At 40.9% G+C, this 24,104-nt stretch overlaps 1 protein-coding gene across 3 annotated transcripts in view; it reads left to right on the top strand.

Moving 5' to 3' along the window:
- The window catches only part of NEK10 (NIMA related kinase 10), a 487,142-nt gene that overhangs the window by 114,842 nt on the left and 348,196 nt on the right, over positions 1-24,104 (top strand). For all 3 annotated transcript variants that reach the window (XM_030205786.1, XM_030205778.1, XM_030205768.1), the window contains exons 10-11: positions 2,550-2,629; positions 13,905-13,991. In XM_030205786.1, coding sequence (XP_030061646.1) covers positions 2,550-2,629; positions 13,905-13,991 — 167 coding nt within the window. The remainder of the gene's footprint in view (positions 1-2,549; positions 2,630-13,904; positions 13,992-24,104) is intronic.

Below are 24,104 nucleotides of genomic sequence, written 5' to 3'. Positions count from 1 at the left end.
TAGTGTGGGCGCGTCTTTTTGGCATGTGCTGGGCCAATTTTTACTGCGGCAAGGGAAAAAGGCCATTTTTTAATGGGCTGGGAAATGGGCGTGCGCAAAAATTAAAACTAGCACACACCTATTTACGGCCTGAGCCCTTACCATCAGCTATTGACCTAGCGGTAAGGGCTCACACACTACCTGTGCAGTAACCATGCAATGCGCGCCAATATGGCCGCAGTGCTGATTACCACCGAGGAATGCTCCCTATGGTAGAAAATAGAAAAATATTTTCTACCGCGGGATTCGGCGCATGTCAAACTCAGAATTACCATCGGGCACATGAGCTACCCTGGTGGTAGTGCCAATTTGACGCACGCTATCCGCTCATTAGCCCTCCCATGGCCCCTAAGTGAGCTAGGATGAGTGAATGGGTTTTGATTTAATTCAGGCTACCACTGAATAAGGGGGGTTGATGAGGTTTTGAATTTTAAGGCTGCAAGCTACCTTTGTCCTGATGCTGCTGAGAGTAGGTCAGTCAGACTAAAATTGGCTGTCTAAAATCCTCACCAGCTTCATCAGCTCCATTTTTACCTGATTGTAGAAGTGACAGAAGGCTAATCTAAAGAGTTAATTCCCAGTTAACAGTATTGCTAGATTACATGGGAGGGAGGCATATATAATAAAACAATCTTCAGAATCCAAGCCAATTCCAGTAACATCTGACCTGGTTGGCAGTGCTGTAGACTGTCATCTGAAAGGTCTGAATATGATTTTTGAGCTCTGTTTTTATGTCTCAGACTGGATGGAGACTAAAATGCTTCAAAGGCAGTTTCCACATCACACAATGACATCCTGTTTTACAGATGGATGTGCAATCTTTAATCTCAGACAGAAGACTATTTCTTTGTTGGTTAGGGAAGAAAGGATGGGGAGGATTAAAATGGAGCAAGGCCTAGATAGCTGGAAGTGAAACCTTGTGATGCTTTAGCCATCATATTCTGGCTTTGTTTGAACCAAAAAACCAAGTTTGCAGGATGAAGCTGCAGGACTAAAGAAAAGGAATTTTGCAAGTTCAGATAGTGAATCTCTTTGAAAAGATTTCAGGAAGAAATATCCTGAAAATAATATGAACCAAGTCAAGTGGGCAACTCTGAACAAGGCATGATGGAAAGACTCCTGGATTAAAGCCGTCCAAGCCCAACTCTTATGTCATGCAAAATAGATTATAAGGCTCATTTTCAATGTACATAGACTTACAAAGTTACATAGGTTACTATGAGGGGCATTTTCGAAAGAAAGGTCTAAGTCAGAATTTGAACGTTTTACAAAGATGTCCAAATTCCGAAGCAGGGAGAAGGTCTTTTCGAAAAAGATGGATGTCTATCTTTTGTGTTTGAAAATACCATGGACGTCCTTGGATTTGGACGTCTTTGATTTTTGGCCATTAAAAAAAAAAAAAAAAAACGTCCACGTCTAAGACATCCAAATTCAAGCCATTTGGATGTGGGAGGAGCCAGCATTTTTAATAGACTGGTCCCCCTGACATGCCAGGACAGCAATCGGGCACCCTAGGGGGCACTGCAGTGGACTTCATAAAATGCTCCCAGGTACACAGCTCCCTTATCTTTTGTGCCGAGCCCCCCAAAACCCACTACCCCCAACTGTACACCACTACTATAGCCCTTACGGGTGAAGGGGCACCTATATGTGGGTACAGTGGGTTTCTGGTGGGTTTTGGAGGGCTCACAGTTAGTGGGGGTATGGGGCCTGGGTCCACCTGTCTGAAGTCCACTAAACTACTCCAGGGACCTGCATACTGCTGTCATGGACCTAAATATGACATCTGAGGCTGGCATAGAGGCTGGCAAGTAATGTTCTTCAATGCACTTTTTGAGGGTGGGAGGGGGTTAGTGACCACTGTGGGAGTAAGGGGAGGTCATCCCTGATTCCCTTCAGTGGTCTTCTGGTCATTTGGGGCACCTTTTTGTGCCTTATTCGTAAAAAAAACAGGTCCAGCTCAAAATGTCGAAGTTTTAGTGCTGGATATTTTTACTTTGTTCCATTATGGCTCAAAGACGTCCAAGTCTTAAGAACGCCCAAGTCCCTCCATGAACACGCCTCCGATACGCCCCCTTGAGATTTGGATGTCCATCCGACGGACTTCCGAGAAAGACATCCAAAATGCGGTTTCAATTATACCGATTTGGACATTTCTGTGAGATGGTCATCAAAGTGCCAATTTATGTCACTTTTTGGATGTACATCTCTTTCAAAAATTAGCCTGTATGTGATTTTGTAAGCCTAAAGATATTAAAGAAAAAAATGTAACATATACTTGGTTCAGTGACCAGAAAAATGCAATTAGAGTCGTCACCTGACCTAGGTCAACCCTGACAGGCTAATCCATTTCTAGGTTTTCCCTTCTACATCTATGAATTTGCAATACTGCCCCTTCTAAAGAAATTGAAACTGTACCCTGAAATCATAGAAAAAATGTATCTTTTGTCTTGATTAAGATGAAGTGTTTTGGATATTTATGCTTTAACTTAAAAATCTTTCTTTTTCAGACATTAGTGAAACTGTTGGCAGCCAGGGATAACAATGTTCTGCTGGGTGCTCTCCTTGCTCTTACAAGTTTAGTTGAAAGGTAAGGTTATCATAGACTATTACAATCCCATTTGCCAAAAATTTGGGTTCATTCAAATTGTGCCTCAATAGTGTAAGTTTCATGGTGGACACAACTCTACTACTACTACTACTAATCATTTCTATAGCACTACTAGACATATGCTGTGCTTTACACATTATATGCAAGTATTTTCTCTGTCCCTAGAGCGCTCACAATCTAAGGGGTCCTTTTATAAAGGTGCGCTGAAAAATGGCTTGCAGTAGTGTAGGCATGGGTTTTGGGTGCATGCAGATCCATTCTTCAGCACGCCTGCAAAAAAATGCCTTTTTATCCTTGCCAAAATGGACATGCGACAAAATCAAAATTGCCGCGCGTCTATTTTGGGTCTGAGACCTTACCACCAGCCATAGACCTAGCAGTAAAGAATTTGGGTAGTAATGACCTACACATGTCAGATGCCACTTGGTGTGCGTCCGCTACACGCGCCAGAAAATAAAAAATATTTTCCAGACGCACGTAGTGGACGAGTGCCAAAATTGAAATTACCGCAAGGGCCACGCAGTAACCGGGCAGTAACTCCAATTTGGTACACGTAGGTGCCTAAGCGGCTTAGTAAAAGGGGCCCTAAGTTTTTGTACCTGGGGCAATGAAGGGTAAAGTGACAAGGAACTGTGGTGGGAATCAAACCTGGGTTGCCAGAGTCAAAGCCCACTGCACTAACCATTAGGATTCTCCTCCACTCTCCCAGTTTTGATCATTTTCAGTGACTTGGATCTGTATATGGATTTGTAAGACCCCCCCCCTTGGAATTTTCCAGAAATGATAGTATTTATTATATTTGATTTCTCTTCCTCATCAAAATATGTTTGAAACAAATTACCCTCACAATGATACAATACACACAGTCTACCACCCTGTCATCCTACTCCATTATATGAAGTTACATTTCCCCCACTTCATTTCCTCAACCCACCCAACATGATTCCACACCTAATATTCAAGAAATACCAACCTTCTAATTACAACAAACTAAAATTTGCAATGCAGATACTACAGTAAAAAGGTAGGCCTTACATCTTTTTTTTTTTAAACAGATAATAATTATCTGTTGCAGCTCAAGGGGTGTTGATTTCCACTGCTGCGAACAGGGCCAGTGCAAGAGTATTGGGCACCATAACAGGGTGATGCTCAGAAGCAAATGTGGGCGCTAGAGGCCATTAGCACCAGACCATTGTCCACATTTGCTTGCACAGAATGCTGAGAGCTGGCGAGCGCATGAACCAACAGGTTCGCTGCCTCCCAGTGTAATGAGCATGCAAATGCATGCTAATAAGGTCATGCCCTATTCTCCCCAATATTCAGTGTACAGCATGCCAAACAAGGGCACTCTTGCCGCCGTTAACCCTACACCAGCTCCGAGCTGGCGTTAGGATTGTGCTGAGCTGTGGAGAGGAATGGGGAAACCAGTGTCCCTCTTAGCCTTCCTTATCAGCGCTTTGCATTTGACTTGACATTCCTTATGCTGTTTCTTATTATTTTCAGTTGGTTCCTTCTTCCATTTCCTGAAGGATTTTCTTTTAGCTCTAATAGCTTCCTTCACCTCACTTTTTAACCACACCAGCTGTTGTTTGGTCTTCCGTCCTCCTTTTTTAATACACGGAATATATTTGGCCTGGGCTTCCAGGATGGTGTTTTTGAACAGCATCCACGCCTGATGTAAATTTTTGACCCTCACATTCGCTCCTCTAAGTTTTTTTTCACTGTTCTTCTCATTTTATTATAGTCTCCTTTTTTAAAGTTGAACGCTAACATATTTGATTTCCTATGTATACTTACTTCAAAGCTAATATCAAATCCGATCATATTATGATCACTGTTATCAAGCAGCCCCAGCACCATTACCTCCCGCACCAGATCATGCACTCCACTAAGCACTAGGTCTAGAATTTTTCCTTCTCTTGTCTGCTCCTGTACCAGCTGCTCCATAAAGCTGGCCTTGATTTCATCAAGGAATTTTACCTCCCTAACGTGCCCCGATATTACATTTACCCAGTCAATATCAGGGTAATTGAAATCATCCATTATTATTCTGTTGCCCAGTTTGTTTGCGTCCCTAATTTCCTTTAACATTTCTGCATCTATATACACATACATGCAATCAGGGCAATTTCTCAAAGTCATTTGCCCAGGTAAATGGGCTATTTGAAAATTGCTTATCTCCCTGAAGGTAAAAGAATATACTGCTGGTTCTTTGAGTTTCTGTGGCTATCTGGTCCTCTTATTTTGTTTTGACTGCAGCTGCTGTTTGCCATACCCAGAAGCTGCCACTCTAGGCAGCTGCCTTGCCATACCTAATGGTTTATCCAGTTCTGCTGTGTGTTGCAAAAGCAAAGCATGCCTACAATACTTTGTAAGCAAACTTTATCTGGAATATTCAACAGCAACTGCCATAAGGAGTGGGGGACTCAGTGGTGTACAGTGGATCACCAGCAGCCAGTTGCCACTCCATGTACACATTACCTTTGGCCTCCTGAAGTGGCCCCATCCCAGCAAACAGCAAGAAAGCACAGCTCGTGGTGAGATGGGCCTCGTGGTCTAACTTGTACTTCCTGTTGCTATTGTCTCTCCTGTCCACGCTATTCAAAGCTCGGATCAGCTGCTTGACCTGCCTGGTTCATGGCAGATTTCTACTGCATACTAGGAGAGATGCTAGTAACAAGAAAACAGGCTAGAGAAGCACCTGGCCTGCCATGCCACTGACTCTCTATCAAATACAGATCAAAAGATCACAAATTGGAAATAGAAATATGAAGACAAAAATTGACCTGGAAACTCCAAGAAGCCAGACTGCGCAAGTACTGCAGCACTAGAATAACAGAAACAGAAATGTGCATTTCCTATCCTTTTCTTCTGTCTTTGTTGAGTGGACATTTTATTTTTCCAGTATCTGTTTTCTGCCTTCTTCTGTCTTCCATCTCCTGACTGTCTTATTCCTCCCCTACATTTGTCTGACATTGATCTTTCCTCCATTGCTTTCTTTTCTGCCTCTATATGGCATCTGGAAAAAGGGACCCCCAACCCGGTCGCTACTGCCAAAGGGCGCGACACCGCTTCACCGCTGTTGCGAACAAGGACAGGGAAATGGCCGGCTTTTGGGAGAAGCGGCAAAATAACAGGCGGCCGGGAAATCAGCTGATCTGATAGGCGGCTAGTAACGCGATAGGGAAAACAAAGAAAAGCAGGTTTTACTGAGTGGGGGGACCACGTTGGAAACTCCCGCGCCGCTCACTGTCCGCGATGGTCGCAAGATGGCCGGCTTTGTGGAAAAAGGCAAAATTAAAAAGGCGCGACACCGCTTCACCGTGATCGCGAACAAGGAAAGGGAAATGGCCGGCTTTTGTGAGAAACCGCGAAAATAAAAAAGGCGGCCGGGAAATCAGCTGATCTGGTAGCCGCCTAATACAGCGATTGAAACTCCCGCGCCGCTTGCTGCCAACAAGAGGCTCCCTAGCCCTCATTGGTAGCTTTCATGTATTCCCCTGTAGCCCTGCCCCTTCCGGCTTCCCAACCAACGACAAGCGGGTCTCCTGCTGCGTCATCTCGATCGCCGATGTGGAAGCCGGAAAGGAAGGGTTGCTCTGCCCCTCACTGGCCTACCTATAACATCCTACTGCCTCAGAAACGTCTGCCTGAAATTCGATACATTTCTGAGCACTACTTAACTAAGAAAAACCCATTATACTAATGTATTTTCATACTTAGGGGCTCATATTCAAAACAGAGAGATGATGTTCAAAAAGAGGCACAAAGCAACAGATAGACTTTTTATTTTTGCCAAAACATCCAGATCGGTATTTTCCAATACTAGTTCGTTTGTAGTTCGTCCAAATCACAAGGGGGCATGTCAGGTGTGCGTTGGGGTGAGATTTGGGCATTCCATAATGGAACAAAGCAAAAATGTCCAGGGCTAATGCTAGACCTGTTTCAATCATGATCAAGTCACAAAAAGGTGCCCTAAAAGACCAGGGCTGGTGCAAGGATATTAGGTGGCCTAGGCAAACCTTCAGGCTTGCATCCTCTCAGTCTTTTTAAGCCCCCTGGCCCTGTCCAACAATCATGATCATCCCAATACCACCCCTCCCAGAATAATCTTGGTAAATGGACCAATTAAATACTGCTGGTAAAAGTACCCTCCTACTATGTGGTTATAAGGACTTTGTTTTGCTTGGACTCCAACTGCTCTTTGCTGGCCCCAGATGCTTCTGCCCTAGATGACTGCCTAATCCTGCCTAATGGCTGGACCAGCCCTGATCTGCCATCCCCAGCTCCTTTTCTCAGCCCCAGCATCAACCCCATTCTCCCACCCCATCTATTTGCCAACATCACTGAGCATCAGCCACCTACTGTGTGGTTTTTAGCTCATATCAGCCCTCAGCCTCCTTCTCCAAGCCTCAGCATCAGACCCCTTCTACCCCTATCCTTTAGCATCTGCCCCTTTTCCCATCCCCTGTGTCTATGCTATGGAATATACATGTGTATTTACAGAATAGTTCGTAGGCAAAATTTTGACATTTATACATGCATATTTTATTATTCTAATGAATTATATGTGTATCAGCATATGGCAGTGTATATTTTATAGAACTGCCCAATACAGTTATTTGGTGTATTTTATATTAGTTTATCAATGACCTGTAAAAGGACTACTATTAATCTGTCACTAAGATTGGGGTTACTCAGTAGTTGATGTAAATCCTTAATTGACTCTAATGAAAGAAATTCCCTCCTCTCTTCGTAATTGAATATGGTTGGAGTAGAGAGCTGGAAAAATCAAAAAGCAATGGTCTCTCTCCTATAGGAACAGCTGTCTTGCATCTTCTGACAGTGGAGGAATAGCCTAATGGTTAGTGCTTCAAATTCCACTGCAGCTCCTTGTGATCTTGGGCAAATCAGTGTACTCTCCATTCTCTTAGATAAAAAATTTAGATTGTGAGCCCTCCACAGACAGAAAAATATCTATTGTACCTGAATCTGCACCCTTTGATAGTTTTCGGCCTTGCAGGTGGTATATAAGAAATAAACTAAATAAATAAATAATGAACAAAACAATGTCATTGCAATATCATGTGTTCAAAGACTGTTTCACCCAGGAAACACTCTTATCACTCTATTCATACAGGCTGGCTTCTTTTTCCAATTGTAAAACACAGAGAAATAATGTAATTCACCTTTCTTCTCTTCCAAATTCTAAAACAGACATAGAATTAATTTCTCTCACAAGTTTTCTGCTTTTTTCATACTCTAAAAACATTAATTTAGTCTATAAAATGTTAATCTACTCATGACTTTAAAATCGTTTCATAGCAACCCAGTACTTTTTGGTTCTGGTCATCTCACACCAGAGGCAGCTTCTGCTTCCAGCACTCCCTCAGGATTTTATTCTGCAGCACTCTTTACTGCCCTTGTGCCTCGCTGAGGGTCTCTAGTTAACCCCATAGCTCAGTGATTTTCAACCTTTTTCATCTCGCGGCACACTGGCAAGATGCAAAAATTGTCAAGCATATCATCAGTTTTTTAAGGATATATATTTTATCATTTAACAAATGAGTATTGTGTTTAATTTTCAATAATTACATCTTTAATGATTGTGTTATCTTTATAGTTGTGCATGGGGAGAGAGGGTGCAAGGAGAGAGATGGTGGATGGGAAGAGAGAGGAGGAAGGGGAGATATGCCAGATTGGGAGAGAGGGGAGAAGGGGAGAAATGTTGGGTGGGGAGAGAGGGGTCAAGGGGAGAAATGCTGGATGGGGAAAGAGGGTCGAGGGGAGAAATGCTGGATGGGAGAGAGGGGACAAGGGGAGAAATGCTGGATGGGAGAGAGGTGAAAAGGGGAATAATGCTGGATGGAAGTGGGGAGAAGAGAGAGGAGGAAATTCTGGTTGGAAGTGGGGAGAGGAGGGAGGGGGTCAAATGCTGGATGGATGTATGGAGGAGAGAGAGGGCGAATGCTGGATAGAAGAGGCGAGGAGAGAGAGGGGGTAAATGCTGGCTGGATATGCGGAGAAAAGGAGGGGTAATGCCGGATGAAAGTGGGGAGGAGAGAAAGGGGCAGACTATGGAAGTGGGGAAGAGAGGGGGCAAGCTGTAGGCACAGTCAAAAGAGGAGGAAATGCTAGATGGAAGTAAGGAGGAGAGAGGGGCAAGCTATAGGTAAACACAGTCAAAAGAGGGAAATTGTAGATTGGAAAGTAAGAAAGAACTAATTGTGGACAAAGGCAGAAAACAAAATATTACTACTACTACTACTACTATTTAGCATTTCTATAGCGCTACAAAGCATACGCAGTGCTGCACAAACATAGAAGAAAGACAGTCCCTGCTCAAAGAGCTTACAATCTAATAGACAAAATCAAAGAAAACTGAAAGGAAAAGGAGGAGAGAAAAATGACAAACAAACAGGAAATCCTGGCAGCAGAGTTAAGAGAAGACGAGGAAAGTAGAAACCAGAAACTGGGACCAACACAATTTTAAAAAGTACGTGGCCAGACAACAAAGTTAAAAAAAAAGGAATTTTATTTTTAATTTAAGATTAAGTGTGGTAGCTGTGTTAATTTTATGTTTTATGTTAATTTGTACTGTAGTGAATGGAATATGTCAATTTTTGAAATTTATGTCTGCTATCTTTATAGCAGTACAAGGGGAAAATATTTTTGTTTTTCTGGTGTTATCCTGTATACCAGAGTCTGGTTTTTGGGAGTTTCAGATGATTTTTTTGTCTACATATTTTATTAGATTATGGTCACTCTTAGGGGTTCTTTTGTTGGACCTAGGGACTTGTGTACTATTTTCCACGATGCCTTTTTATATGGTCCATGGCTGGTAAAATGGATGTGGCTACTGTGGGGTTGTGGCTACTGTAGGGGTGGAACCATAGATAGTGACCCCGCCATTAAGGTTGACCCTATATGAGTACCGATACCTTTAATCCTACAAAAAAAAGAACTGGTCATAAATAACATGCATTAAAAAACAACAGTTATAAAGCGAATACTCACCACACTGCTGGTGGTAATCACAACCCTTCATTGCATCCAATCTGTAGGTCCGTAGGCCTAAATTTCTTTATAATAGACTCCGACCAAGCACACATTTATAGAAATGATAAGTAGTAGTAGTAATGACAAAGTAATGAGATTATACCAAATGGATAACATCTAAATGCCACACAATCTTCACTATATAATAATCTGGATAAAATTTGTAATGAGAACTAGCAAACTGCCACAGGAACACACAAATCAAACCTAAGATCTCACTATAATTAAGCCAGTTAGCAATGTATAGCCAAGTTAAAGTAGATTTAGTATGAAGGTTCCATTAACTTGCTCATAGTATCTGGGAACACAAACTGGGGAATTTAGCCTATCTGTTTTTCTCTCACCTTTTTCCTGTAGTGGTCAATGACTGCAGTCAGCAGCGGTCAGCGATTCAGATAGCCTGCTCATGCCAACTCGAGTTCTCTCTCTCGGATGCTTCCCACCTATGCGGAAGCGGGAAGTTATGTCAGAGAGAAGACTCGGAGGCTGGCACTAGCAAGCTGCCTGAATTGCTTCTCACTGCTGCCAACAGCTACACTTATAATGATGGATCGCTGGCTGGGGGTGGGACAGGAGTGACACAAAATTTCCATGGCACACCTGGGGAGCAGCTTCGGCACACCAGTTGAAAAACGCTGCCATAGCTGCTGGACTTGTTATATGACTTAAAAATAATACTGAATTCTGTACTGCATGATTCCTGTCCCACAAGCATGCCACTCATAGAACAAACATATTTCAGAGTTTCTGAACAACTGGGTTGTTTTTGTGCTATTAATTTTACTGGGTGTATAGCTTGCTGCATACCCTGCAACTTAGATCAGTTTCTCATATCTTGTTTAACTGTACATAGAACTTGCCTTGAGTGTAACCACCCATCTATTTATCCCAAATGACTTTGTACTAGCCATGTTGTCCCCGTCTATATATCTACACTTGGCCCTGGCTACATAGTAAGATGTCATTGTATTGTAGGAACAGCATTAACATCATATCTCCATTGACAGTATGCTGACATTATATCTGTTATTTGAATATTCTTCCATGCTGTCTATTATGGAATTGTTTGTATTGTACTGATATTTATCATATTTCTTTTACATGATTGTGTTAAAGTGCTGTTAAATGTTTATATTTCTGATACTGTTTCATGTTAGTCCTATTACTAGGCTTTAATTTGTCATTTCCAAGTTTACCGCATTGATTGTATTTATGTTTATATTTGGGCATTTTACTGTTATACTGTTAACAAAATTGTAAGTTTTATGTTAAACTGGACCTGCTGTACACCGCCTTGGGTGAATCTCTTCATAAAGGCAGTTAATAAAGTTCAATAAATAAATAAATAAAATGAAGGAAGAACATAGAGGTTGGTGACACCCTATAGATTAGCTCATTTATGTAGACATGCATTTTTGTTGCCTTTATAAAATAATCATCAAAAACCCACACAGTGAAGAGTGACTTGTCAAAGGGGAAAACATCTCATACACCTGTGGCAAGCTATAACACTTTATATGAACACAGCACAAAAAGTAATCATTGACAAAAAAAAAACCCCAAAAGAACTTTTTTTGGTATTTTTTCTTTTGAACTATGCAAAAAGTTTTGCATTTTTTAGAATTTTTCTTTTTTACATAGATGTACAAAAAATACGTTATTTTGGGCATGTGAATTGCACTGCCCCACACTGGTTCAATATGCAGTGCAGTGCTGTACAATAGCGCACTAGAATTGAAAAATAAACAACTTATCTTAAATGCGCTGTCCAGTTCATGTGAAGAGTGGTTACACCCCAGCTTCCAAAATTGACAAGTGTGCGGTCCCTTCGGTCCCATTTCGCTCCGCGTCTTCAGGGAACCACACTGCAAACCATTAAAATTCTGGAAACAAAAAAGCAATGCTTAAAATGACAAAAACCATGAACTGAAAAATTACCCAAAACAAACAAAAAGTCACTGTAGTCATGTCGCTAACTTCAAATTGCTGGAGAGTAGACTTCCTACTGCCCAACTACTGGCAAACATCAGGGCAGGGTGGACAGCTAACTATAAACCGGCCATTATCCAATCAGAGATCGCCACGTCATCCTCAGCTGGGGGCTCCTTTGGTATACCACTGCAAAGAATTGCAGCACAGTTTTGACATGCTAAAGTGTTTGGCAATTGACAGTGTTGCTGACTACATACGTGGGGGAGATCGCAGCGAGAGGCTTCTGCAAGTTTAATAGCATTGGATCTATCGCCTGCAATCGCTGGAATCTTGTGGATTAAACTCTACGATGCATTGGGCAGCCTTTTTATAGTTTGGCAGTCTTTCTGTCTTGTTACTTTTACTTTTTCTTTTGCTTTATCTTTGTTATTTTTTTCTTTCTGACTTTAATTTTTGATATTTGGCACTGGTTCTCTCCTGTTTAATCGGGATTGGCCATCCCGTCATCAGCTGAGGATGACATGGCGATCTGTGATTGGGTAATGGACGGTTTATAGTTAGCCCTCCGCCCTGCCCCGATGTTTGCCAATAGTGGGGCAATGGGAAGTCTACCCTCCAGCGATTTGAAGTTAGCGACATGACTACAGTGACTTTTTGTTTGTTTTGGGTAATTTTTCAGTTCATGGTTTTTGTCATTTTAAGCATTGCTTTTTTGTTTCCAGAATCTTAATGGTCTGCGGAGTGGTTCCCTGAAGAAGCGGAGCAAAACGGGACCGTAGGGACCACACACTTGTCAATTTTGGAAACTGGGGCATAACCACTCTTCACAAGAACTGGACAGCGCGTTTAAGATAAGTTGTTTATTTTTCAATTCTAGTGCGCTATTGTACAGCACTGCATTGCATATTGAACCAGTGTGGGGCAGTGCAATTCACATGCCCAAAATAACGTATTTTTTTGTACATCTAAGTAAAAAAGAAAAATTCTAAAAAATACAAATGTTTTGCATAGTTCAAAAGAAAAAATACTAAAAAAAATTTCTTTTGGGGTTTTTTTTTTGTCGATGATTACTTTTTGTGCTGTGTTCATATAAAGTGTTATAGTTTGCCACAGGTGTTTGAGACATTTTCCCCTTTGACAAGTCACTCTTCACTGTGTGGGTTTTTGATGATCATCTGCTGTTGTGATCAGTGAAGTTGATCTGTGTTGTGGCCTTTATAAAAAAGGCATAAATTAAATACATTGTTGAACATTTCACTAAGGTGCCCTGCTGTGAAAATACCACCAAAATAGCCATCTTCTTGGAAAGAAATGGTATGAATGTACATATACTTACATTTTTAAAATAATTATGTAATAAACATGACCTGCTTTGGCTACATTTGGACAATTATATGCATCATACACAACTTAGGATTTATTTTGGCAGCAACAGGGATCTATTTAGTTTCTTGTCTATACATAATAATAAAGGGGCTGATATTGAGACCATGGGAAAGAACTTGGCTAACTCCCACAGTCGGCGGCAAACCCGGAAACTCATTGCAGGCGCCGTATCTGTCAACAGGCATTAAATTTCTAGGCTTTTTGGCTGATAAAAACATAGCCAGTTAAGCGATCAGCTGACTGGCTAAGTTATAGCGGCCAAAGATAGATGTGCTATTTACGTGGGTTTATTGGCTGCTAAACTTAGCCAGTCAGCCAATGAATTTTGGCATTAAACAGCTATGTTGCACGACATAGCCGGTGACCGGGCTGGCTGCTAAGTGCTAATATTCAGCCAAGAATATTAGCACTTAGCTGGCTTAAGGCTATTAACTGACCGGGAGCCATTCCTGGACATTTAAATAATTTTAAATATCAGTTGGCAAGTCTCCAAATATATCAGCTTAAATGTCAGTATAGTCATTTTAAAAAGAAAGGATGTTCTGAAACATTTATGAGGAAGGCATTGAGAATTCCAGTCAAGGAATATTTAGAATAAAGGCTGATTGATTTGCCTCTCATAGCATATTATATTTGGCGTACTATAATTACTTTCATCTATCATGAGCTTATAATATAAAGACTGATTCTGGCTTTTATGGCAGGTAGGAATTTGAGAGATTATGATAGCTCTACAAACAAGCAAGTGATTCCAGAAGTCACTTGAGAGTCACCTTATAGAAAATGACTTAATAATTCTTGGATAGGAGATGAGATAAGAAAAATGCATTTCTTGTGTTACATGTTCTAAAATTGACTACAGCTTTTCAATTTATAGTCCAGAATGTAGGGAGAAGATAAGTGAGCTCAATCTTGTTGAAAACCTGTTGATGATATTGCATGAATATGACTTGCTTTCTAAAAGGTAAGTCCTCATTTTAAGACTTATTTGACTAGAAACATTATGGGCTAGATTCTATATATGGTGCCTAAAAAATCAGTGCCAAAACATACCTGCATAAATGGTATTGTATAAGCCATGGCTAAAGTTTGGCATGGTTTATAGAATACATGGGTCTCACCCGTGCCCCCGTGCCACACAAAACAAACTTTAGTCTCTGCTTACACTCGGGCCACCCTCACCACACACTCTGTTCCAGTTCACCTGCAGTCAAACTGGGGATGGGTCATTGGTCTGGAATAGCGATCCAGGGGTTTGGGAGGCCAAATTCTCACTCCAACTCAGCTCTCCGGTCCAGGAACCACACGGCACTTAAGTGTCTTAAAACGAACTAAAGTTTTATTGCAACCACTGCAACAGGCAGAATTCAACTTTAACTTTCTTCTCAGCACAGTCACTTAGTAAACTCCAATATAACATGATTCCAGAATTCTATTATTCCTGAAAGGGAACACTTTTGCCATCATCCTCCTCAGGTGTATTTACAGAGGAATTCTCATTCAAGGCTATTTACATATTCACAAGGCTCCTGTCCATGCCTATCCTGTTAGCTAGTTGTAACCCCAAGACTGTTCTTCTCCTTCACCTGAATCACTCCACTCCCACCAGGCACAGTCCCTTATGGCTGTCCTCCTCCTGCGGATGCGCCCTGTAGGGCTGCACCATGGTTTGGGTAGAAGATTTCTCCTGCCCTCAATACCACTTACAGGCCAGACTCCCCAATCTACCCAAAGCTCTGTCTCCTTCACCTGTTACTGTGAGTGGGACAATAACTGCTCCTCAATTCCAGCCCGAGCTTAGGCTTGCACTTCAGGATTCCTCTTTCTACTCCTCTGGGTCACTTGGCATGGAATTATATGCAGCCAAAGACCCTTTCCAGCTCTTCTTTCCCCTTCTTCTTTCCTCCTAAACTCCTCCCAGAGCTGTCACTCTACAGAGCAGGGCACTATTCTTCTCCAGACACACTCCCCATAGGCTGGACTTCCTTTCACCCTGGGACCTCCCACTCACTCCCTCCAGTGACTCTCAAGGGAACTTACTCCTACAGTAATACCTTTATAATAGGGGATTACACCTGCTTAAGCAGAGAGTTGCATGTAAATTTAGGCATGGCCATTTGCACCAACAAAAACGTGGTGCAAAAGCCCATGCTGAATTTACGTGTGGAGCACCATTATTCTGTAATTATGTGAGTAATTCAAAGCCACACCCCTGTTCTGCTCTGAAACACCCATGACCCTTCCATTTCCATGTCCCCTTTTTTGGACCGCATATAAATTTTAGGCACAGACGCTGCATCTAACTTTATAAGTGTTGTCCCAATGAAATCTAATTAGTGCCAATAACTTCTTGTTAAAAAGCTAATTCTTGGCACTAATTGACTTATAATTCTATTAAATTGCATGTGTAAGTTGGGAACATGCCTAAATTTACACGTGCAAGTTTTGGCAACCTTTATAGAATCGGGGGCATGTGTCCTTTTTTTTAGCTTATAAACTTTATTTTCTAAATAATGAAACAAACTTAAATAAAAATGATTAACAAAGAGACAAATTACAAAGAATAATGATTTCTATTGATAACCTTAAGAGTGGACTAACACGGCTACCACACTCCTCTACTTAAAGAATAAAAAGAGAGCTGCTGATCTATAAGAGACCATACATTGACAAATTTATGCAAAGATCCTTCCCTCTCAGCAATTACTTTCTCATACTTGTATATTTGACAAACATAACCCCCCACTACAAATGCACAGAGAATGCAGCAGCATTTTCCAAATGTTAACTATCAATTTCAGAGCTAAAGTAAGTAGGATATTTATCAATTTAGATTGATTTGTATTCTGCATACCAGGGATTCTCAACTAAGGTCAAATTACTGGATCATATGTTAAAGGAATATTCAATTTAGATATTCTGAGTACATTGTCAAATTCCTTTCCAGTATGGGGACACAGTATCACAATAAAATAACACCTGAGAAAGCATTCCTTTTTCAAAATTACAAGAACAGCAATTAGGACTAACCAGGCTATTAGCTCAAAAACCCTTAATTGGTATCCAAAAACTCTATGAGCATAACCCCCCCCCCCCCCCCCATAGATTGCATGACTGAAGCTAAATGAATTGTATGTGTCATAGAGACCCAGATATTGCCCCATTGTTCTATGGTCAGTTGTGCCCCAAATTTATCCTTTTATCTCTAGCAAATAACATATAGGGAAAGAGATGGGATTATTTATTTATTTATGTATGACATTTTTACCACACATTTTCCTGTACAATTTCAAGTTCAATATGGCTAACAAGATATCACCAAAACAGGGCAGATAGGGCATTCCTATAGTGAGGTTGCAATAGAGAGCATAGTAGAACAGACAGATTTTCAAGATTGCACATTATCACTGTCAACTGCTGAGCAAGATGTAAATAGGAACAACAAACATAGTCTGAAATGTCTATATTCGAATGCTAGAAGCCTAAGAAATAAAATGGAAGAGTTAGAATATATTGTACTAAATGAAAAATAGATATAATATGCATTTCTGAGACCTGATGGAAGGAGGATAACCAGTGGGACACTGTCATACCAGGATACAAATTATATCGCAGTGATAGGGTTGATTGAATTGGTGGAGGGGTAGCATTTTATGTTAGAGGGCTTGAATCAAATAGACTAAAAATTCTACAGGACACGAAACACATCTTGGAATCCCTATGGATTGAAATTCCACGTGTAAATGAAAAAGGATAGTGATAGGAGTGTACTATTGTCCACCTGGCCAGGATGAAAAGACAGATGTAGAAATGTTTTCAGAAATTAGGGAGACTAACAAACTGGGGACCATGATAATAATGGGTGATTTCAATTACCCCAGCATTGACTTGATAAATGTAACATCAGTGCATGCTAAAGAGGTGAAATTCCTTGAAAGAATCAAGGACTGCTTTATGGAACAGCTGGAATAGGCACCAACAAGAGGAGGAACAATTCTAGACCTAGTTCTTACTGGAGCGAATGATCTGGTGCAGGAGGTAATAGTGTTGGGGCCTCTTGATAACAGTGATCATAACATGATCAGCTTTGATATAAGCTCTGGAGTAAGTACACACAGGAAATCCAATACGTTAGCATTTAACTTTAAAAAAGGAGACTATGAGAAGAACGGTGAAAAACAAAATGTAGAGGAGCAGCTGTGAAGGTCAAAAATTTACATCAGGCGTGAATGCTGTTTGAAAATACCATCCTGGAAGCCCAGGCCAAATATATTTCATGTATTAAAAAAGGAGGAATGAAGACCAAAGGACAGCCAACATGGTTAAAAAGTGAGGTGAAGGAAGCTATTAGAGCTAAAAGAAAATCCTTCAAAACATGGAAGAAGGATCCGACTGAAAATAATTAGAAACTGCATAAAGAATGGCAAGTCAAATACAAAATGCTGATAAGCAAGACAAAGAGAGAATTTGAAGTGAAGATTGCGTTAGAGGCAAAAACGTATAGTAAACACTTTTTTAGGTATATTAAAAGCAAGAAGCTGGCAAAATAATTGGTTGGAACGCTAGATGACCAAGGGGTAAAAGGGACACTCAGAGAATACAAGTTCATAGTGGAGAGATTAAATACATTCTTTGCTTTGGTCTTCACTAAGGAAGATATGGGAGAAATATCGGTGCCGGAGATAGTATTTAATGCTGCTGAGTCAGAGAAACTGAATCAAATCTCTGTAAACCTGGAAGATGTGATGGGGCAATTTGACAAATTGAAGAGTAGCAAATTGCCAGGATTGGATGGTATACATCCCAGAGTATTGATAGAAATGAAAAATGAACATGCAGAACTATTGTTAGTAATATGTAATTTATCTTTAAAATCAAGCATGGTACCGGAAGATTGGAAGGTGGCCAATGTAACGCCGATTTTTAAAAAGGGATCCAGAGGTAATTTGGGTAATTATAGATCAGTGAGCCTGATGTCAGTGCTGGGCAAAATGGTAGAGACTATTATAAAGAACAAAATTACAGATATTCAAAAGCATGGATTAATGAGACAAAGCCAACATAGATGGTGAGGCAAGATTTCCTTTCACTAAAATCTACTACATTTCTTTGAAGGGGTGAACCAGGGCTTTTTTTGAGGGGGTACTTGGGGGTACTGAGTACTGGCACCTTTTCCATTGTCTGCTAAAATTGGCCCATGGACCCCAAGTTTTAATGAAAGAGCTCAGGCTCTACACACCAATTCTGCCTTGTCATAGATTCTGTGACTAGTTGCAGGGGACCTGGCTATTGTGGGGTGGGTCCCTCAGTGATCACCCCACCCCTGAAGGGTGGCCTAGCATTTGAGTACCGGCACATTTTCTGCTACAAAGAATGCACTGGGGTGAACAAATATGTGGATAAAGGTGAGCCAGTCAATATTTTGTATTTGGAGTTTCAAAATGCATTTGACAAAGTACCTCACGAAAGACCCCAGAGGAAATTGAAAAGTAATGGGATAGGAGGTAGTATTCTATTGTGGATTAAAAACTGGTTAAAGGATAGAAAACAGAGAGTAGGGTTAAAGGGTCAGTATTCTCAATGCAGAAGGGTAGATAGTGGGGTTCCACAGGTGCCTGTGTTGGGACTGCTGCTTTTAAACATATTTATAAATGATTTAGATATGGGAATAACTAGTGAGGTAATTAAATTTGCCGACGACACAAAGTTTTTCAAAGTTGTTAAATCGCAAGAGGATTGTGAAAAATTGCAAGACGACCTTACGAGACTGGGAGACTGGGCATCTAAATGGCAGATGATGTTTATTGTGAGCAAGTGCAAAGTGATGCATGTGGGAAAGAGGAACCTGAACTATAGCTACGTGATGCAAGGTTTCAGGTTAGGAGTCACCGACCAGGAAAAGGATCTAGGAGTCATTGTTGACAATACTTGAAACCCTCTGCTCAGTGTGCTGTGGCAGCAAATAAAACAAATAGAATGTTAAAGTATTATTAGGAAAGGAATGGAAAATAAAAACAAGGACATTTTATTGCCTTTGTATCGCTCTATGGTGCAACCGCACCTTGAATACTCTGTGCAATTCTGGTCACCACATCTCAAAAAAGATACAGTGGAATTAGAAAAGGTACAGAGAAGGTCAATGAAAATGATAAAGGGGATGGGATGACTTCCCTGTGAGGAAAGGCTGAAATGACTTGGGCTCTTCAGCTTGGAGAAAAGACAGCTGAGGGGAGATATGATAGAGGTATATAAAATAATGAGTGTAGTGGAATGGGTAGATGTGAATCACTTGTTTACTCTTTCAAAAAATACTAGGACTAAGGGGCATGCAATGACACTACAAAGTAGTAAATTTAAAATGAATCATAGAAAATATTTCTTCACTCAACATGTAATTAAACTCTGGAATTCGTTGCCAAAGAATGTGGTAAAAGCAGTTAGCTTAGCGGGGTTTGAAAAAGGTTTGGATAGCTTCCTAAAAGAAAAGTCCATGAGCCATCATTAAAATGGACTTGGGAAAATCCACTGCTTATTTCTAGGATATGACTCAATATTATGTCCCAAACATCCAACTTTAGCTGGTACAGTTCAATCTCTCACATAAGTTATTCTCTAGATTTTTTTTAGGTTTTTTAGATTTTTTTCGGGGATCATCAGATAATTTCATCAGCAACTCCCATCTGGGCACAGCGTCCCACTAGCCACTGGATCTATGAAGATATACACAGCGCTATGGCTAGTGGGGCGCTGTGCCCAGATGGGAGTTGCTGATGAAATTATCTGATGATCCCCGAAAAAAATCTAAAACAAATCTAGAGAATAATTTATGTGAGAGATTGAACTGTACCAGCTAAAGTTGGATGTTTGGGACATAATATTGAGTCATTGATGAACAGTCCGCACTCCAAAACTGTGAGGTCACGTTAAGTTGATATTTCTAGGATAAGCAGCATAAAATGTGTTGTACTGTTTTGGGATCTTGCCAGGTTAGCCACTGATGGAAACAGGATACTGGGCTTGATGGACCTTCGGTCTGTTCCAGTATGGCATCTCATATATTTGTGTACTAAAAAAAAGTCATTACAAAATATGAAACAAAATACATAAACACACACATATCAATAAGGAAAGAATCATAAATATATAAAGAATTCAATAATACAGCATAATGGGGAGAATGGAAGGGGGAGATTAGCCACTAGGATCAATTGACAGAATTTTTTTTTTAAATGGAAAGATTACAAAAACCCAAATAATCATGTTGGGATCTTATATTTTTTTGACAAGGAATTCTACCATTTAGTACCTTGGTATGAAACATTAGCTGTATATATAGATTTATAAACTACTTTCTTACAGGTGGGAAAATGAAGATGCAGGTAGTTTCTTGCACCAAAGATTGAATTGTGAGAAGGCAAAGTAACAAGGGGCAACATATAATCATGGGAAATACCTTACAAAATCTGAAATATGAGAGCACAGAGTTTGAAAACAATCCTGGCCCTAATGGGAAACCAATGCAAATGTGTCAGTAAAGGAGTAGCCCTCGCAAAGCGTTGTGCATGCATTGCATGCATGACAAGTCTAGCTGTAGTATTTTGGACAGTTTGCAGTTTCCTTAAGATACAATCTTTACACCCTGCATAGATAGAATTACAATAATCAAATTGGGTCAAAACAAGAGATTGGACAAGTAATCTGAAAATATCAATTGAAAAAGAGGGCCTAATGTGTTTCAGCTTCCAGAGTAATTTAAAAGATTTAATCACCGAGGACACATGAGATTCAGGGGTGGATTGGGGTTCACCATGGGGGGGGGGGGGGGGGTGCATGGCAAGAGGCTCCATTTGGAGGGGCTGTACCGAGGACACCTGAGATTCAAAGATTAAGTGCCGATCAACAACAACCCCTAAAGTTTTTAGACTGGACTCCAAAGGACAAGAAATAAGGATTTGATATACCACCTTCCTGTGGTTACAATCAAAGCTGTTTGCATATTATATACAGGTACTTACTTTGGGGCAATGGAGAGTTTATTGATTTGCCCAGAGTCACAGGGAGCTGCAGTGGGAATCAAACCTGGTTCCCTTGGTTCTCAGGCTGCTCCACATATAAAATTGTGAAGCTAGATGACCCTCAACTATTAATTTTTTGCAACAAAGTTCCCGCAGCCACTCATTTATCAAATCAACTATATTCCTTAGATATTTCCGAAGAGAGGGTATGAGCTATAAATAGAAGAAAAAAATCTTTAGTCGACAATTTAAATTCAACTGAGCAAAGGGTTTGAATTGCTCATCAGATATAATTTGTTGCAGTGTTCAAATTTCAAGCTCTTGTCAGGATTTCCATGAAACAGATCGAACATTTATACAAATATTAATATTGTACCATAGAGACACAGGCACACCCTGATTTAAATTTTCCTGCAATAATCCAAAACCCACAAGTGTCAAATGGACAACAGGATGTTTATCAAATTATTAATTCCTGGAGCAATCCATCGAGGAATAGTGTGGAGGATCTTTTCATCAGGTCAGCGTCATATAGGCACATCTTCTAAGGAACCAGTAGTACCAGTGAGCACCCATACTTAATAAATACGCTAAATGTTTTCTTTTGAAATCTGAAATTTTACCTCACCCTCATGTTTAGAACACATCAATCAATGCTATCTGAGCTTGCTTTTTCATCCACAAAAATAGAGAATAATATTCTTTCTAATGATGTATACAGTGCATTCAGAAATATGTGGGGAATTACACTGGAAATATAGTTAAGTTTAGGTGAAATGGTCATCTTTAGAGAGAGGTAGAGTGAGGACCATTTAGTGGTATAATCCACAGCAAGTTTAATCAACTCTTCCTCATTCTTCTTCATTGTCTCATCAAATGTGGAACAGAAATAAACATCAAAGTAAGTTATTCCAGAAGGAGTTGAATGAAAAGGGAATTCACTGACTAAATCTTTGGCAGCATATTTATTTAATTGGTAGGACTTGCATTTTATCCTAATGAACACAATGAACACTTCAAAGAATTTTCCAATATGAGGAAACAAAGAAGGTATAGGGGAGACATATACAAAGGCCAAAACATCATCTGTATACACAGAAAACTTACAGTGAACCCGTGAGATAGAAAATCCCAAAATAGCAGGTTCCTGTTTGATGGTGAGTGACAACAGCTCCAAAGCAATATTAAACAATAAAGGCGAGAGATGACAAGCTTGCTTACTTCCCCTTTGCAGCAAGAAATGACCAGACTGGAAACTGTTAACAAACACCTGGGCTCTCAGATTAATCTAAAGTAACTTAACCATCTCAATGATGATAGACCCAAAACCAAACCACTGTAAAACAAGAAACAAACAACCCCATTCTACGCTGTCAAAAGCTTTCTCAGTATCTAATTAGAGCACTGTTTCCCAAGTCTGTTCTGGAGAACCCCCTTAACCCCTTGCCAGTCATGTTTTTAGGATATTCACAGTGAACATGCATGAGATTTATTTGCATATACTGCCTCCATTGTATGCAAATCTCTTTCATGCATATTCATTTTTAGACATCCTGAAGACCTAACTGGCAAAGGGGTACTCCAGGATCAACTTAGGAAACACTGAAATAGAGTTTCCTCTCAGTTTCCAATAAGACATAAAAAAAATAATAAACTGGTATCTTCCAGATTGATCCATGTGGATCAATGAAGAAATGACAGTATTTAATTGAAGAACTAGGAGCTTTGCAATAATTTAAAAGTCAACATTAATCAAGGATATAGTATACTTTTGATTTTAGAGTGTGAAGTTGACTTCTGCATGTGTTTTCCAACTTTTGTTATTTATAGAATTCTTTATATAGTTTGATGTTGATTCATATGGCAGTTATGTAAGCCTTACTTGTTGGGAGCACACTTTAGACAGACTAATGAAGTACGTGTGTAGTTTATAAAATACGCATGGATGTACATACTGTGCCATTTTGAACTTGGACTGACACGGGCAGGAGCAATCTCCATCCCATGCCGGTTCCAATGTCAAAATGGCTGCTGGGACCCCCTGTGGCAGCCTCACGAGATTGTTGCAGGAAGTCACGGCAGCCATTTTGACTTAGAAACTGGCAGTTGCAGGAATGACTGGGGATCACTCCTCCCAAGAAGAGACCATTAGACCATTTAAGCATAGGCCTGGGGAGGGCCTTTAGATTGTGGGAGGGCGGGGGGGGGGGGGGGGGGGGAGTAGTTAGCCTGGTGGGACTTGCTCTCCCTGCTAGGGGGGAGGGTCTGCTCTCTCTGTTGGGAGGTCAGGGCAGGTAGCCTGGGAAGACCTGTTCTCTCTGCCATGGGAAGTGCTGTTTTCAGTTTCAGTTTTGGCTGAAACTGAGTGGCAAATTTCAGCTGATGATTTGGCCGTGGTTGAAACTGAGAATCCAGTTTCAGTCACCCTCTAATCTCTGTTTCTTCCTGTTTCCCTTCTCTTCCTCCCAGGGGCCCAACATCTCTCACTCCTCTCCATCTCCTTCCCCCCTCCCCATGGTTCTCCAAACTTGTGTGTTTTTATTGGCAGCAGCAGTGAAAAAGCCAGGCTGCCTCTGGATGGCCCCAGTGTATTCCCTCTGCTGCATGCTGCCTCACCTGCTACAATTTCCAGTTGCCACATGGGCAGATTATGACAAAATGAAGTTCCTGGAGCTAGCTGGAGGAAGCCTGGCTTAATCACTGCTGTTGCCTACAAAGATATACAAGTTTAGAAAACTGTGAGGGGTGGAAAGAGAGAGAGAGAGAGAGAGAGAGAGAGAGAGAGAGAGAGAGAGAGAGAGAGAGAGATGGTAGATCTGTGGGATTGGGGTGGGGGTAGAGAGAGAGACTGGACCAGGTTGGGGGGAATAGATGGGAAGAGATGCTGAACCTGAGGGAAGCAGAGGGAAGGGGAGAGGGAGAAGGAGAGAAACCAGACTGGGGAGGGGGAAGAGAGGGGGACAGATGCTGGACCTAAGTGGGCAGAACTGGAGAGGGAGAGAGGGAAAAGGGAAAAGAGAGAAAGAGAGATCAGATGGGAATGGGATGTAGAGAAGAGGGAG

The sequence above is a fragment of the Microcaecilia unicolor genome, chromosome 1, assembly GCF_901765095.1.
Source record: "Microcaecilia unicolor chromosome 1, aMicUni1.1, whole genome shotgun sequence".
Lineage (NCBI taxonomy): Eukaryota > Metazoa > Chordata > Amphibia > Gymnophiona > Siphonopidae > Microcaecilia > Microcaecilia unicolor.
This window is presented reverse-complemented; position numbering and strand designations above follow the sequence as displayed.